At 43.1% G+C, this 17,513-nt stretch overlaps 8 protein-coding genes across 8 annotated transcripts; 5 read left to right on the top strand and 3 right to left on the bottom strand.

The window, feature by feature from the left end:
* Positions 1–903: 903 nt before the first annotated feature.
* SAMD00019534_080250 (hypothetical protein) lies at positions 904–2,186 on the bottom strand (the record flags this gene model as incomplete). The annotated part of the gene is made up of 2 exons (XM_012896485.1): positions 904–1,152; positions 1,233–2,186. Coding segments are annotated over 2 exons (1,203 nt in total), but the record flags the coding sequence as incomplete, so codon positions are not given.
* A 180-nt stretch (positions 2,187–2,366) lies between these two features.
* Positions 2,367–2,677, top strand: SAMD00019534_080240 (hypothetical protein; the record flags this gene model as incomplete). The annotated part of the gene is made up of 2 exons (XM_012896484.1): positions 2,367–2,508; positions 2,628–2,677. 2 exons carry the CDS (start codon positions 2,367–2,369, stop codon positions 2,675–2,677), a joined length of 192 nt encoding a protein of 63 aa, XP_012751938.1.
* A 177-nt stretch (positions 2,678–2,854) lies between these two features.
* Positions 2,855–4,516, bottom strand: SAMD00019534_080230 (hypothetical protein; the record flags this gene model as incomplete). Its single annotated transcript, XM_012896483.1, has 4 exons — positions 2,855–3,079; positions 3,161–4,121; positions 4,201–4,325; positions 4,388–4,516. Coding segments are annotated over 4 exons (1,440 nt in total), but the record flags the coding sequence as incomplete, so codon positions are not given.
* Positions 4,517–5,044: 528 nt separating this feature from the next.
* Positions 5,045–5,967, top strand: SAMD00019534_080220 (hypothetical protein; the record flags this gene model as incomplete). The annotated part of the gene is made up of 4 exons (XM_012896482.1): positions 5,045–5,322; positions 5,429–5,487; positions 5,555–5,666; positions 5,739–5,967. 4 exons carry the CDS (start codon positions 5,045–5,047, stop codon positions 5,965–5,967), a joined length of 678 nt encoding a protein of 225 aa, XP_012751936.1.
* An 891-nt stretch (positions 5,968–6,858) lies between these two features.
* Positions 6,859–8,660, top strand: SAMD00019534_080210 (hypothetical protein; the record flags this gene model as incomplete). The annotated part of the gene is made up of 3 exons (XM_012896481.1): positions 6,859–7,560; positions 7,631–7,876; positions 7,935–8,660. 3 exons carry the CDS (start codon positions 6,859–6,861, stop codon positions 8,658–8,660), a joined length of 1,674 nt encoding a protein of 557 aa, XP_012751935.1.
* Positions 8,661–8,781: 121 nt separating this feature from the next.
* Positions 8,782–10,370, bottom strand: SAMD00019534_080200 (hypothetical protein; the record flags this gene model as incomplete). The annotated part of the gene is made up of 2 exons (XM_012896480.1): positions 8,782–10,062; positions 10,170–10,370. The coding sequence occupies 2 exons, from the start codon at positions 10,368–10,370 to the stop codon at positions 8,782–8,784; spliced, it is 1,482 nt and encodes a 493-aa protein (XP_012751934.1).
* A 1,658-nt stretch (positions 10,371–12,028) lies between these two features.
* Positions 12,029–15,567, top strand: SAMD00019534_080190 (hypothetical protein; the record flags this gene model as incomplete). The annotated part of the gene is made up of 4 exons (XM_012896479.1): positions 12,029–12,103; positions 12,178–12,503; positions 12,585–13,262; positions 13,332–15,567. The coding sequence occupies 4 exons, from the start codon at positions 12,029–12,031 to the stop codon at positions 15,565–15,567; spliced, it is 3,315 nt and encodes a 1,104-aa protein (XP_012751933.1).
* A 733-nt stretch (positions 15,568–16,300) lies between these two features.
* On the top strand, positions 16,301–16,554 carry SAMD00019534_080180 (hypothetical protein; the record flags this gene model as incomplete). The annotated part of the gene is made up of 2 exons (XM_012896478.1): positions 16,301–16,384; positions 16,468–16,554. The coding sequence occupies 2 exons, from the start codon at positions 16,301–16,303 to the stop codon at positions 16,552–16,554; spliced, it is 171 nt and encodes a 56-aa protein (XP_012751932.1).
* Between the last annotated feature and the right edge of the window lie 959 nt (positions 16,555–17,513).

Raw genomic sequence — 17,513 nt, 5'->3', positions numbered from 1 at the left:
AACACAACAACAAATTAATAAATAATAATAAATGTTTGTGTAGATGTTGTTGTTGATGTCTTTGGAACCAAAAAAAGACGATGTTTTGCAAAGTCTGATGATAATGGGCGTGATTTTTGATCAGCGATCAGTGTGGACTTGGGCTAACAATTCGTTGTTTGTAGAACCAATCACACATCATGTGATCTGAGTCTTGATTGAGATGAGATGCTACGAATAATAGTCTAGACTATGATTGTTGGGTTGATTCTTACCTTGAAGCTAAACAAGTTGTTATTGTTGTTGTTGAATAAGATATTGAATGAATGAATATATATATATTAATAATATTATTCCGAAGAATAGTATATATATATATAAATGTAAAGAATATATATGTGTTCTGACGTGTTTGTCTACAATGAACGAACAATCAAACACAGTCGACACCCAATCCATTCGTCTTACTCGTTTCGTCTTTGTGTCCACATCACTCATTCACACACTCACACACTCTTGGTTCATCAATCACAACACAACAAACAACAATAAATAATAATTATTTATTTTATTCTTGAATCAATCAACAACAAACAACAACCTTGCTACTAATTGATCAATCGATTGAATTTGATGGGCATTGGACTGGAGCTGGAGTATCACCTTGTGTTGTTGTTGTGCAGTATGTTTGCAATCAATAATGCAAACGATCGATTTAGGAATCATTCGTTATTCGAGCTCGCCACTCACACATCTCAATCATGATTTGGTAATGATCGTGGCCCACGCATGACATTGGGTATTTCCTCGTCCTTACTCTTTTGATCCTATTGAGAGGGTCTGGCCCAAGTCCAAGCCCATGGGCTCATGTCCACTTTATGAGCGAACTTCGGAGGAAGGGAATAGTTCCTTCACCATCAATTAGTATCTATGTTGATTTCGTTTGGATATTGAATCATCTATCTTCCTCTCTTCAATCTGTCGTTTCTTGGTGTGGAAATCCGCCAACACTGAAGTCCATTGATGCTTCTGGCGATGTGTGCCGCTGGCCTTTTGTGGACCCGACCCCATCTTACCCTGCTTCTCTCGCAGATTATGTATCCTCTGTTGATCCTGTGCCAACAAATTACTCTGATTGATCTCGATCAGTCCAGTCGTGTTCTGTATATCATACTAAAAGGTGGTACAAGTTGTCCAGAGTTAGGCTCACAATCAATCATTCGATCGTTCGATCATGTGATCAACCAACTTACATTCTGAATATATCTATTATCGCCTTGTATATATGCTTGTTGTTGAGCTTGTTGTTGTTGCCATTGTTGCCAATAGGCAACACGTTGCTCCTCGGTCCACTCCTGTCCTTGCTCCTCCGCATACTCATCATTCTCGTACTCATCATATTCTTGTCCTTCCTCTGGGCCTTGTGGACCTTGTTCTTGTTGATCCTGTATCAGTTGATTCTGAGCTTCAATCTCTCGTTGTAATGCTTCGTCCTCGTCGTCCTCATCATTGCCATTGCCATTCTCTACAACATTAGTCGTCGAAGGTTCATTGAATGTGAATAGAGGTACATCATCATCCTCGTCGTCTTCGTCGGATTGTTTCTTGCTAGCGGGAGTGGTAGATGTAGCGGATGCATTGTGTGATTGTCCAGGTCTAGGGGACTCTTCACCTCGAGCCTTCTTTGCCTCTTCCTTCTTCTGTATCAAACTCCTCCTCAACGAAGCCGGTATCATTGAGTTATTCAAAAGTTTCTCTTCCGATGGGTTCAATGTCTTGGTCATTGTCTTCTCTTGTTTGGGTTGTTGTTTCGGTTGTGCATGTTGTATCTTTGATGATGTCGATGTAGTTGTCGATGTTGTTGAAGTTGATGATAACGAAGTCAACACAGCAGAGGATGAGGTTGAGGATGATGACGATGATGAGCTTGACTTTGGAGCAGGTAGAATTGAGAACAATGCAGAACTACCTGATGATGTTGAGTTATCTGGAGTATGTCTCTTCTTATCTCTTCCACCATATATATCTTGATCATCTTTGAACAATGAATGACTCTTTGATGTCTGTGTCTGTGTCTTTGGGTTGACAGGAGGTGTCTTTCGCTTCAATGTTGTATTGATAGTTGATGTTGATGTTGTTGGCACATTGACTGGACCATTATCATTGTCATCGTCGTCTTCATCATCAGACTTGTAGTCAAACATCATGTTGTTTGGTCAGTTAACTCAAATGAATGAATGTTGAATGAAACTAGTGTGTGTTGGTGAAGTTGAGATTGGACTTGGAATTGAAGAATGTGCCTCAAAAGGGTCTAGATTTCATCCCTCAATCAATCATTTGTTCATTAATTTATTATTATTATTATAGAGATATATACAAAGACAAAGATGTCACAACACTTTGATCATAGAAGATTCCAGGCTGCTGATTATGATGATCAGTTGTTTGATGACTTGGATGATGACACAATGCAAATGGACCCAATGAATGATGCCACCAAACAAGTTGTACATCAAGACTTCTTCAACTGTACGTACATCAATGTAGTAGCACAGTGAGCAATGACTCAAAGATACAACAAACTAATACCAATCGATAAATCAATCAATCAATCAATCAATCAATCAATCAATCTATCAAACAATCAGCATTCCAAGACGATATTGATGAGGATGACTTGTTCTCACCAGATCAATAGATAGACACACGCGCAGCGATAACAACAATGAACAACAACGAATGCGCTTACCTTGTAGAATAAACTGAAGAAGAATGAGAGTATCTTCATTACCATCAAGCAAATATGACTGGCAACGACATAACAAAGATCTTGATTACACTTAATGAACATGTTTATGTGCCTACTACCCTACAGTTGATAAGATAGGATATCTAGTTGTGAGTCTCTCTTGCGTATGTTATAACAACAGAGCACTCCATTAATATACAGGACGTAGAGTGAGACACTAAATAGTGATGGCGATGTTGGACTTTGGTTACGGCACAGTGTCATACCTACGACGATCGATGGTTCACCGGCGGGCAGCAGCACGATCATGTCTTGCTCAATGCTGAACCCAAGCTTCAGCTCCTTTGAGTCCTGGATCAGCCTGGCCTGCTCAGAGTGTGGTCGATCGGACGCGTCGCCCACGCCGTACAAGCTGTCTTCGCAGTCAGCTTCATCCTTGCGTCTGTAAAAGTTGTCAAAGTTCTTCCAGAGCTTGCCCTTGTCGATGCTCTTCACCTTGAAGATGGCCACCTGTCTGGTTGGGCCTTGGCTTGCGCATACGCAGAGTGACAGCTCGGGGATGACCTCGAGCATGGCCACACGCTCCAGCTGCGTCTGGGCGATGGGAAAGGTCGTCGGCGATGGATTGTTGATGTTGATGGCTTCGGTCAACTTTGCATCACTAAAGTATAGGTTCTGGAATGTTGTGAATACCAAATGGCTTGGCGGCTTGTCCTTTGGCGCGACTGCGGCGTTGACCAACTTGAACCTGACCTGGCCCTCACTCTGCATCGCCTTGACCTCTTCAATCAATATCCTTTGTTGTTCCAATATATATGCCATCTCTTCATCCTCGTCTTCAAACTCCTCTTCTTCCACGGCATCATCTTCATCAACATTGTCATCATCAAGATCAGCATTCGGATCCTCGTCCACCTCTTGCTCTTCCTCCATGTCATTATCATTATGTACCACCAGTTGTTGTTGTTGCTGTGGTTGTTGTTGTTCTTCTGCAGCAGCTTGTTGTACTTCTTGTTGTTCTTGCTCATGTGTCATTCCAATCCATGTTGTCGTGTCTGTTCGAGTGGTGGTATGGGTATGATCATCCTGGAATAGTTCCATCCAGCGACATCCCCAACCCCATTGCGAGAGGTGCATCATTGTGATGGTCTGCTGTGAGTTGACATCCCATATACGTATACAATTGTCAACGGATATCGATACGAGGAAGTTGCCACAGGAACTAAAGTCAATGCAAGGTATGTTGTGTCGATGTCCTTGCAATGTCCGTCTATAATAATGACATTGATCGCCTCGTGACATGTCCCAAATGGTTATATTATGACTATTGGCACTGACTGCAAACAATGGCTTGGTCGGACACATGGCAATGCCCCATGTCGATGATGAGTTACTGGAGGTGATCGGTCGATCGATTGATAGTGTGAGTGGTCTGGCTGGTTGGCGAATAAATGAATTGATTGATTGCTTACAAGTATCGCAATGGTTGTCGGTCCAAGTCATTTACAAAGAACAGACGAATGAATCCATCATCGTCCACTGTGATCAAACATTCTTCGCCATCAATCAATCCAAGTCTAATTTGATTGATTGTCGACTTGATTCATTGAGTGATTGAATGAGTGAGATGTACGACAATACGCATGTATATAAACATACATCATTATTGTCCAATCCTATGAATGCTATTTGATGTGAAGGGTTATCGAGAGAGTATACAGCCAATACATGTGACTCTGCAATGAAGATTAATCTCGCAGTCTGGCTCACAGCCAGCAAGTTCAATTTCTAAACGCGAAAGTTATGTCAGTATATTCATTCATTCATTCATTCATTCATCCAATCAATCATGTATGTGTTTGTGTCATTCCCATCTCACTCCAATCCAAGTTTACATGTTATCGCTCATTCTTCATTCATTCAATCATTCATAAGATAGATACCCAAGGCAAGATGATAGCTTCATTGAATTGGAATCTAGGATAAGACTGTTCTACAACAGTATTATTCTTTAAACTATCTCTTTCTTTGATTTTGGATGTCTGTCTTATATTATTACTACTATTATTACTATTATCCGCCATCATATATTACTTATGTACAAGTAGTAGAGATAGAGTGTCAGATGAATGAATGAACGAAGCGAACTTCACAGTTTTTCATTCTTACTCTTCAATTTTTGAAGTGTGGACTCGCCAGAGACCTGACCAACATCACCTGCTCGCGAGTACCCACATCAAGATGGATGTTGAACTCAACTCAAAGTATTAAATTGAACACATACATACAACAACACAACACAACACAATATATAAGATGTCTGAGAATGATGAGTTGAATAGCTTCTTTGCCAAGAAGGATAAAAAGGCAAAGTCAAAGACAGTTATCAAGCCTGCTGTGGTTCAGCCAACTCCAGTTGCTGCCGCTGCTGCACCAGTGGTCACTGCCACTGCCAGTCCAAAGACTACATCAGTTCATACATCAACCGATTCAACACCAACAGTTGATTCACCATCTTCAGAACCATCAATCACATCACCAGTCACCAGCACCAAGGTCAAGGCTGTCGTTGATCTGTCACAATCAAAGCAAAAGTATGATCAACAATTGATCAATCGATCATTCAATGGACAATCAGATTTGAGTTGGTTGATCAATTGGCTAACTTTACTCGACTCAATCCAATCAATCAAACATTAGGGATGTTACTCCAATCACCAATATAACCGAGTTGAAAGAGTCAAAGCTGGACACAGTTCGTACGTAGTGGCATGTCCAAAGACCTACCATCACTCATACTAACCATTCCACATTGAATGAATATAGATATTCCATCAAATATGAGATGGGCAGAGAAGACTGATTCGCATGTGACACCAGTCCAAGTATTGGCACCAAACAAGTCCATAAAGAGTTTCCCAACTCTTGCCTCTGCAATGTAAGGATCGATCAATCAATCAATCAATCCATGGATGGACGGTCCATACTAACATTACAAACATAATAATAGGGAGGAGAAGAAGAAACCAGAGATTGATCACGTGTTATACGTTAACCAAGATAAGGAGCAGGATCCACAAGAGCCAGCATCAGCATCGTCCGACTCCTCTTCCAAGAAGTCAAAGAAGCCACAATCCAAGCCAAAGAAGAAGTCAAAGCAAGAGTTGGAGGCTGAGGCATTGATGAAGGAGCTTGGCCTTGAGGAAGAGAAGGCTCCATCAAAGCCAAAGAAGAAATAAATCAATCATATCTTGATATATATTCTATTTTTGGTTCAAAAATTAATCTGGATTGATTAATATTTGTTCAGTTTTTTTTTTTGATTCAGCAAAATCCCGCACAAAAGCGTGATATTGATTTAAAACAACAACAGGGCTTGTAGCTCAGATGGTAGAGCGCTCGCTTAGCATGCGAGAGGTAAAGGGATCGATACCCTTCTAGTCCAAAACCTTTTCCTGTTTAAAACTTTGTTTTTTTTTTGTCAACTTTACAAAGTCCGCTTTTACCCTTTAAAAGCATTCCCAGGCTTCCATTGCTTGTTCTCCAACACCTATGGCTTGTCTTCATTCCACAGGTAATCAAAAGTCTTTGTAAGATTGTAAGATTGATAAGATACAAAGACATAAAACTATCAAAAACTATCTTAAATGTATTAGTAAAATAATAAAGTAGAATGAATGATAGTGATCTAGGAGGAGAAGAACTTGGTTAAGTGTAAATATATAATTGATTGATTTCTTTCAGTGTATTTAAATAGTATGTGTGATAGGGTTAACACACACCGAATGATTGGTGGTGAGGAGTGCTCAATCAATCAATCAAATAATCCATACCCTAGACCTAATGAATTATAGCTGGGGGGGAGTGTAGGTGTTGTTTAATGAAGGTGGGTGAGTGTAATTCTAAGTTGATCATTGTGTCCATTCCATACCAACCACCACTTCATGTAATTATACACCCATATCATTAATACAATCATTCATACCCATCATTTATTCTTTCATTCACTCAATATATATATATATCAATCAATCAATTTATAAATAATAATTATTCCAATATTTAGTTTGATGAAGAACCCTTTCAAAAAATTATTATCCAGGTTAAATAATCACCTCCACAGGAGGCGTATGAATAAGATAAGAAGAAAGCAACAGAAAGACTTTGATCGTCAACGTCCAACTTCTCCTACAAGTTTCCAACAACAACAGCAACAACAACAAGTACCAATCGAACATAATCCCTCAATTGCAAAGAGTCCTCCATTACAACAACAAGACTTTGTATCTCCTCCCTCAAGTAGCTCTACTTCTCCACCTATCCCAGCACATCCCAACACTCTACCACCTTCACATTCAATCGCCAACGGTGCCAGTCCCAACATCAACATCATCAACTTGGGTAAACCTGTCAACCTTTCAAAACCCGTTCAAAAGGTACCCGAGTCCCCGCCATTCGAGGATCAACTATCAGATTACAAGAGATTACAAAGAGAGAGATACCTCAAGCAGAAGCAAGAGGCTGTTGTAAAGACCTTTGTCCAAACCAGTTCGGTTGGAAATATACATCTTTCAAAGTTAAGCGGTGGAAATAGCCACTCTGGTGTATTAACTCCACCATTAATCAAGGTCAAGATGAACAATCATCACTATAGAGAAGTTAACTTCACTTCCAAAGATGGTTGCTTATGGATCAATGACGTTAACTTCAAACTTAAAGGTATCAATTGGTTTGGCTGTGAAACCGAGACATCAGTCGTCCATGGACTATGGTCTCGAGATTACAAACAATACCTGGATTTCCTTCAAGCCAATCATTTTAATGCCATAAGAGTACGATTATACCCGTTTCAATCAATTTGATACTCAATACTAATCAATCAATGACCATTACAATATTTAGATACCATTCTGTTTGGAGATGATATTGAAGGATCCAATTCCTACATCTATATCAATTACAACTCATATGAATAGTGACCTTCATGGTCTTAGAGCACTCTCAGTGTTGGATATCATCATTGAGGCAGCTGGTGAGAGAGGTATCTTCATCCTTCTAGACCTCCACTCATTCGGTCCAAACGATCGTCTTCACGATGGTCTCTGGTACAACAGTGCCCACACTGAACAAGAGACCTTAAAGGCTTGGGTAAGATCATACCCAATCATTCATTAGTAAATAGTTACTAACTACCTTTGATAAACAGAACATTCTTATACTTAGGTATGGAAGAACATGGAATGTAATGGGAGTGGACCTTAAGAATGAACCATACTCTGCCACTTGGGACTCTGGCAATCCATTGACAGATTGGGACAAGGCCATCAACAGGATTGGATCTTTCATTCAAACGAATGGTGGCAATAGATGGTTGATATTTGGTCAGGGAGTCCCATCACAACAATCATCATCTCTGCCATGTTGTTGGGGAGAGAGCTTCGAGTCGGAGGGTCGACAATCAGACACCAAACCATTGACTACAATCCATTTGCCAATCGAGGATAAGTTTGTCTACTCTCCTCATTGCTATGGCCCGAGTGTAGTCAATCATAATCACTTTAGACATAGTTCATTCCCAGACAACATGATGCCACATTGGGACGCAAACTTTGGCATGCTTCCACAGACTACGCGCCGTGCTGTAGTCATTGGCGAGTGGGGTGGCAAGTACGCCGAGAACCTGGACCGTCTCTGGATGACTTCCTTTGTCAAGTACCTACAGAACAGAGGCTGTACCGACTCGTTCTACTGGTGCCTCAACCCCAACTCTGGCGACACTGGTGGTCTGCTCAAAGACGATTGGGTGTCGATCAATCAAGACAAGCTTGACCTACTCCACAAGCTGTGTCCACACCCAACCAAGGTACGCTACGACAAGGATCTCAGTCAGTTCATCATCACATCAGCCACTCAATCACACAGTGAGGCCTAGGGCACAGCCTAGGATGGGATGATTCCAAGAGGGGTGTTTATCTAAAATAAAGCGCCAAACCAATGGCCTTAGAGAATATATTGGATGGCGGATGGGAGTTGTCTTGGGCTCATCATTGTCCTCAGACATTGGGTCTGGTACAGGTGATACTGCCTCCACCACGGTACAGGAGATCTTGGATCTGGATAGTGGTGGCAACAGTGATAGTACTGGTCAAGTTGATGATAGTGGCACCATTGCGGGTAACCTTGAACACTGGGGTGGAGCCTGGGATCAGGTTGGCAGTGACGGACTGGACACCGGCGGGCACATATTTGTTGACCTTGTTTCCACCCTGGGTGATGGTGATGTTGGCGGGGGCTGTGAGGAAGGCAAGGACCTCGACACGATCAACAGCTGGGTCACAGGGGACAAGGGAGAAGTTCTGGGTCTGGTGGGCGGGGATGTCCGGCTTCTGGGTGGTGAGCGAGTTGCGGTGGAAGTAGTAGATGGCATCACGGTAGATGGCGGGGGGTGTTCCGAGCTTGTACCAGCGCAGGTAGTAGGCGGCAACGTCGTAGTAGGAATACTGGGTGCCTGACGATGGCGAGATCTCAGTGCCCTCAGAGTAGTCATTCCAGGTGATGATCTGGATCCACTCTGCATTGCCGTTGATGGCGGCCATGAAGTGAGCGCGCATGGCCTCAGAGTTGCGAGCCTCCCAATAGTGGAACTCCTTTGGACGATGGTTCTGGGACATCACTGGCGACATGTACTTCTCGCCGGCGGTGTGCAAGTTGTTGGCGGCGTTGACGAAGCTGGCGGCATTCTTGACACAGTTGCCGTCCCAGTTGGACATACCAACACTGCTGGCGCCATAGCTGGAGATGAGTGATGATGTGATCGATGGGAACACCGGCCACAGGACTACGCTGATGTTGTAGCCAGTTTTGAGTGTGGACACAAGGTTGGCCCACCAGGCTGGAGATTGGTTGTTGGCTCTGTAGGCAGAGATCACAAGGTTGCCACTGGCATCGCGATAGAGAGCAGCGTTGTCTGGAGAGTTTACCAGGGTGACGATGGCTGGAATGAGGTTGGAGGCGTTGGAGCTGGCCCATCCAGCGTTCATATCTGGCATCAGGACAATCTTGAAGGCTGGGTCAACATAGATGGCGGCCTTCATAATGGCTAGCAAACGGGTCCAGTAGACACTGGTCGATGTCAAGCTCAGCATGTCATAAGTGAAACCATCCAAACCCAATGCGATGGCGCGAGTGACCTCTAGGCGCATATCCAAGTCAGCCCAGTTTGACTCTGGTCTAACTGGACGAGGCAAAGGTCTCTGTCTAAAGAAGCCACCACAGTTGAAGTGAGCCTTGTTTTCTCCCAATGGGTTCAAGAAGTTCCTGGTGTAGTAGTCATTCTAGATTGATTGATGAGTGTTAGTAAGAGTGTGGGGGTGGGTGAGGCTGGAACTATTCCAGCCTCGGGGTGATCGATAATTGAATGATTGTGTTGGTGTGAACATACGGAGGAATCGACATTGTCAATGGCGATGGGGAATTGAGAGAAGTAGTGAGCAAACACCTTCTTTGTTTGACCTCTCAATGCTGTGGTGCCAGCATCACTGAATGGCCAACATGAAGTTTGGTTCATTTGGACTGCGGCAGCAGTTGGCAAGTAGGTAAATGCGATGGTCAGCAAGACCAACGATAAAATTGCTTTGATCATAAACATCTTATTGAATAAATAAATAAATATTATATAATACAATGTATTCAATCAATCATTAATAGTTTGTAGAGATATAAATAAGTTAACTGATTGAGTATATATAGTGAACTAATGATTGATTGATTGAACAGTCTTGTAACTTTACATCCGTATTAAGTATAGAGTGTTCAATGTACATGTACGTCTTTATAATATGGGCAGGGTAGGGTAGGGTTAGGTTAGGGTAGGGTCGGGTCTGGTGGGTTCCATGTGCAAGAATGCCGTTCGGTAGGATGATTGATCGATGTTGATCTAAGCGTGTCAAACATATTACTTATGTAGATATTAAAGTGTTCATGAACATGAATGAAGGTGACCCAATAACCACTGAATGAAGAGGCAGCCATGCCCACGGTGAGATGGCGGTGAATTACAAAAATGTTTAGTTTTGTTCAGTGAATGGTCCAATTTTACAATAGGGTACAAAGGTGGCTTTTGTCTCCTTGCCAAGCCCATACCCTTCAAACCCGATGGTTTTGAGCAATAATATCATCACAGTCATTCATTATTTATGATCGTGTGTGGGTTTCACAAACAAATATCTATAATTTGATCACAACATCAAACTCATAACTTTGGATTGAGCAATCTTGTCGGGCAATATACATAATAGTTTGATTGATCAATCTAAGGGTCACATCTTAAAGTTGTAAATTAACTATTATGGGCAAGTGTACTCATGAATTACTCATAAGTTAATGGAGTGATATTTATAAAAGATGGACAGAGTAGTCTACCAACTTGTCTTTGAAGTTTCCAAACTAGGGTACCCAATATTAATGGACTTGGTGGCCCATCGGATGCCATCATCAAATATGACCTTGTTGTTAACCAGATAATCATCCATCCTCAAATAACAAGGATTATTGATCAATATTTTCTTTTAAATTACACTTAATCGACAATGCAATTGCCATTCGTCTTGACATGGAATTCGTGTTTTTTGGATGCCCATCCAGACCTGGTGTCTAGTTATAAAAAATACTATTATTATTATTATTATTATTATTATTATTATTATTATTATTATTATTATTATTATTATTATTATTATTATTTTCCACTTTATGAGTGATTGCCACGCCACATATACAGATCTAATGTGTATATCTGGTCTTATCCGAATGATTACATTGTTGGATGTCAATTAGACAACCCACTCATCAGTATGAACTTGACCTTTACCATCACTCACCACCACTCCCATCACTTTGTCAATTCATGTTCACTACACACCATGATTGTCATTCAACCCACCACGACACCACTTCATTCATTCACACTCATTCCTTCATTCATTCAGTTTGTCTGTCTATCTACAATACTACTACCTCTGATCATCAAATCAACGGCAGTAGATGACGGGATTACAACAACAAACACGGGTTGATTGATTGATTGATTGAGAGAGTGAGAGATGTCAACAACACATACATACATATACATACTACCACCAACACTGATGTTGTCTGTTGTAGATAGTACCAATGTTGATTGTTTGTGTTATCGATGCATTCTCTCAGTTTGTTGTTGTTGTTGTTGTTGTTATTTGTCTTGTGTCATCCTATTGACTAGACTTGACTAGAACAAAGAAGAGGAAGAAGAAGTAGCAAGCAATGGTTAGACTATTCTCTAGAAAGTCAAAAGGAAGTGATGTCGTAGCCATCAACAATGCCTTCCAAGTTGTCTTGGTATGTATATACATATACTACTAGTTGGGTACGATACATTGTCTAAATGTCTAACTAACAATGTCAAACTATAGGATGAGATGGGCTTCCAAGAGGAGGACAGGAAGAAGATGATGGAATATGATATTGAAAGGAAACAAAAGTATATTGCATCGTACAAGAGCAAGTTGATATCAAAGAGTGACTTTACAGGCAAGAAGCCAAACTCAAAGGCAAAGCCTGTACTTCACTCTCCACAATACTTTGTCGATGGACTCAAAGCCACACCAACAATGGAGCTCCTCACATCCCTCCGTGTACGTCTTGGCAACCAGCCAATCAAATGGTTCCGAGAGTTCTGTTCACTCAACGGTGTGGAGACCCTTATCAAGGTGCTCAATGATATTGACATGAAGCCAACGTAAGTCTAGATATCATCATTGATTGATTGAATTGGTGGCATGGCGTACTAACACGTTGACTCGCTCAATCAATTAAACAGAAAGACACCAGAGGACATGGGTAAGATGGCACAATGCCTGCATTCTTTAAAGTTCACAATGAACAATAGAGTTGGATTGGAAGCCGTGATAAAGAATCCAACTAGTATTGCAAGTATTGCACTTATCCTGGACACGACACATCTAAAGTCCAGGATAATGGTATTGGAGATGCTGGCCGCTCTATGTGTCCTGCATCCAAAGGGTCGTACACTTGTCCTGGCTGCCATGGACAATTATCGAGAGGTGAAACGTGAGACCAAGCCATATCTCCATCTCGTCCAGAGTCTTACCAATGCCAGCTCGCCACAGGCGCAGTTCGAGACGTTTGCCCTCATCAATACATTGATCAGCACAGCCGACAATGTTGAAGACCGTGTCAACATCCGTTCACAGTTCAAGCGCATTGGTATTGTGAAGGCCATCCAGGACCTGGCCGACCAGATCAAGATCAACCCGGACCTGGCCAACCAGGTGGACATCTTTGAGCATGAGGACCGCTGGGACGAGCAAGAGCACATGGAGAATGCCCGTGGTGACATCAGTGATGACAACCCCGACTCTTTGTTCCGTAACCTCAAGGACCGCACCACAGGTGGTCCGCTCTTCCCTCCCTTTGTCTCCATCCTCAAGATGTTGTTAAAGACTGTATCTGATGAGGACTCTACCGAGGAACAAAGGTATTTTATTTGGTAGTTGTTGGTGAGATTGAGGTGTGGATAAGTACTAACTCAATCAATCTATTCCAGTCTCTCCAACTGTTTATTTGTCGAGAAGATATTGTCCAAGATCAATGGTGGCTCATCAGTGTTGAACGATGATTTGTCCAGCTTCTTTGGAGAGTCGATGGACATCTCACATGTATCTGGTGAGAAGGCTGTGCTCATCCAAAAGGAGATAGAGGATCTTAAGAAGGACAAGAAGAGGGCCGCCGAGCAACTGCACGAGAAGGACATACTCTTGACCAAGTTGGCCAAGAAGTTGATGAGACTAGAGGATGCTATCCGCTCGGGACGAGGAATGGAGGTGTTGGCAGAGGAGGAAGAGAAGGACGACGAGTTGATCAAGATCGCTGCCGTTTCAGAGGGCTCCTCCAAGGCGTCGATCAAGACTCTCAAGGATGGCATCGAAGAGAAACCAAAGATTGGAGGAGACGGCAACTTCTTGTCGGCCCTCGACGCTCCACCAGTCGATCCAGCTACAGATGATAGCTCGGGCCCTCCACCACCACCATTGCCACCTGGTGTACCTCCACCTCCTCCACCACCCGGAATGATGAAGGCGCCTGCAACACCAGAGCGCTGCTCACGTGCTCCATCGGTCAAGATGAAGAGCTACCAGTGGACCAGGTACCGCACCAGGAACATCCCCAACACATTCTGGACCAAGGTCAACTACAGCAAGTACAACGACGATTTGCCCTACGAGCAGATCGAGCAACTGTTTGCCGCCGCAGTCTTTGAGAAGAAGGAGAAGGAGGTCAACAAGAAGGCGTGTGTGACACTGATCGACTCGAAGCGTGCCCAGAACATTGGTATCTTGCTCAGTCGTTTCAAGGGATTCACACACGATCACATCTACAATGCCATATTCAACATGGATGAGAAGGTGCTGGACCTCGAGACCATCAATCAATTCGTCAAGTACGTGCCCACCAAGGAGGAGATTGATCTCATCAATGCGTTCAAGGTGACACAGGCAGCCCGCCCCGAGGAGGAACGCCAAAAGTATGGCAAGGCCGAGGAGTTTATCGACAAGATTGCCTCCATTCCCAAGTTGGCACAGAGAATCAATGCCATCCACTTCAAGCTCAACTTCCCCGAGAAGCTCTACCAGGCCAAGCCTGACGTCCGCACATTCAATCAGGCCATGAACGACCTGCAGAATGAGAACCTATTCGAGGTGTTGGAGCTTATCCTCTCGGTTGGTAACTTTATCAATCATGGCACCAACAGAGGCAATGCCAGTGGTTTCAAGATTGACAGTATCAACAAGATGGCCGACACCAAGTCCAACACCAGGGAGAAGTACAATCTGGTACATTACCTGATTGAATTGCTCGAATCAATCAAACCCAGTCTCCTCTCTTTCTATGAAGAGATCCCCAATGTGTACACCGCTGCCACTCTATCATTCTCCACGTCCACTGGAGAGATTAGACTGCTCAAGAGTGGTTTGGCCAAGCTGGAGCTCGAGGTCAATGGCACTGACAACACCTCACCTCTGGACGATAAGGATCCATTCAGGTTGAAACTTTCCGAGTTCTTGTTGTCTGCCAAGACAGAGCTGCTTGATGCTGAGAAGCTGGTCGGAGAGACAGAGATGATGTACGGCAAGATTGCCAAGTTCTTTGGAGAGGATACGACCAGACCACTCGAGGAGTTCTGTGCCATCTTTAAGAAGTTCAGTGATACGTACCAATTGGCCAAGAAGGACCTGGAGAGGGAGAAGGCCATGAGTGAGCGTGCGGCCAAGAGAAAGAATGATAGAAAGGCCAACCAGGAGGTCCAGAAGAAGAAGATTGTTGACGATGATGATGGTGACGATGTGAGCAGTACTCTGAAATCAACGGATGGCAAGACAACTAAACAACAGATGTCCAAGGAGAATGCCGAGGACAAGAAGATCCAGCAATATCTGGAGAGTGTCCAGCTGAGCCCTGGCAGCAGTTGTGGCTCAGAGGGTGAAGGAATGATGGAGGACATTTTGAACATGATCAGAGATGGAGACTTTGGCACACTAAGGAGGAACCGTATGAATGCCAACAAGGTGAAGCCACCAAAGGCGATACCAGTCATACCAGAGGATACACCATCAACATTCTCATCATTGTCGTCAAAGTTTGACGCCAAGCCTTTGGATATCAGTAGTGATGAGGATGAGGAAGATGAAGATGCCACAGATGAGACTGGAGAGGAGTATGAAGACGATGATGATGTTGATGTTGATGATGAAGAGGAGGATGGGTCTACATCCGAAGAATAAACAATTTGGAATTTATAAATCAATTTTAAAATAGTTTTAGAGGCTCTTTTGAAATTCAATTAAAAAGAAAATCGGCAATATGGACCCATAAAACCGTTGAAAATAAATTTCTGATCACAGTTGCCCGGATAGCTCAGTCGGTAGAGCGCACGGCTCTTAACCGTGTGGTCGGGGGTTCGAGCCCCCCTTTGGGCGTAACTTTTATTTTGGTAGTTTTTTTTTATGTACTTTTGCTCAACTTGTAGATACTGTTTACCAATGATAATTTTATTTTTAATGAATAATACTAGTATTTTCATAAAGTATGTAAACATGTCTATCTTTTAATTATTATTATATATCTGTAACTATTAATTAGTTAATATAAACTATCTTAACAAATTGATGGTTTTTTCAAAATTATTACTTTTGGATTGAGGTGGTTGGCGATGAGGTGTCAGAGGTAGTTGACAATGATAGCCATGAGGTGGATGAATGGAAGGTTGGGGCGACGAGACTTCGTTGAGATGTCTGTAACTTTGATGTTACATTCTCTGACATTGATGAAGGAGCGTTGCTTCACCAAGTCTAAGGCTGGGCGCATGGCTTCTTGGGTCGCCACTTTGCCGCAGTCAAAGAAGAATTTATTGTAGAGTTGGTACGAGTAGGAGTTGTCACAGAGGGCTGCCAGTGTCTTCTCTCATTTGATTGATCGGGAGAGTATGGGAGAAGAACCTCAAGAGGGAGAAACACGATGGCACTGGACAGCGCCAGATTCCATTGGGATCAAGGTGGCCTCAACCTCTGGGACATTGGGCTCATATCGATTGCCTACAAGGTATGTGTTCAATGGTTTCCTCAACACCCCAGCCCACCTCACCCATGGCTACCTGGACTAGTGGAGAACTCAACACCGCCAAGCCAGGAAGTGTAGGCGGTGGTCTTGGAGCTGCAATGAACCATTTGGTGAACTACTTTATCTACAACTTGGTCGGTGAGTCCAGATAGAAGTGGTACATCCGATCAGAGGAGGGCCTAAGACTTGATAGATGCAACCTTGGACCGCAGTGTGGTTCCTTAGTCAAAAATATGGTCTGAAGAATATAAAAGTTTAATATAAAGAGATGTACTCTTAATATTATTGAACGTTCACTTGAGAGTATGACAGTTAGTAATTGAAGACCCACTGTCTATGAATGAACGAATGATATAAACTTATTTATTTATAAAAATGATGATTGATTGGTGTAACAAGAGGACATACCTTGAGAGTATGACAGTTAGTAATTGAAGACCCACTGTCTATGAATGAACGAATGAAGTGATTGAGTGCGCGAAGCGACATCAAAACACTTTGGAAAACGAATCATTCGACTCTGGAAGTTCCTCATGTTACATATCCCCCCTCGACTATTGACCACTAGATGAGGAGATACGTTTGAAAGCGGCGACCAATGCAGGGAGCTGCGCCCGCATCACCTTGGCATCGATCCAACGGTTGGCATCGTCGCCCAAGGATAAATCGAATCGCACCAAGTACTCGAGGCGTGATCCAAGGCCGTAGACTCTGTTGCGTGAGTCGAYGATGGCTGTCGCGGTAGTGATGTCCGTGCCAGCGAATGATGCCTGGAGAGGCTTGACTGACTCCACATGGACTGTCCTGAGCTGCTTCTTTTTGTTTGACAACTCAATCTTGAGGTCAATATTCGACAAAATACTTGCAACCTTGAATGGGCCACAGTATGCTGACTGAAGCTTGGCGATGTCTGCAGCGTCGCCAACAGGCTTGGAACTGTCGAAGGCGCTGCGCTTAACAAGCACAATGTCGCCTACCTTGTATGGCATCACGTCACGTCTACCTTTGTCGTGCTGGATGGCTTGTCTGATCTGCGCGTCCAACATGTTGAAGCGGCCATCTTGCGATACATGTCTTGGCAGACCTGTAGTCTTTAAAGTGACTGACCGGC

Source organism: Acytostelium subglobosum (genome assembly GCF_000787575.1).
Source record: "Acytostelium subglobosum LB1 DNA, scaffold: scaffold17, whole genome shotgun sequence".
NCBI classification, from domain to species: Eukaryota; Evosea; class Eumycetozoa; order Acytosteliales; family Acytosteliaceae; genus Acytostelium; species Acytostelium subglobosum.
Note: the sequence above shows the minus strand (reverse complement) of the source record. Positions and strands in the feature narration are given on the sequence as shown.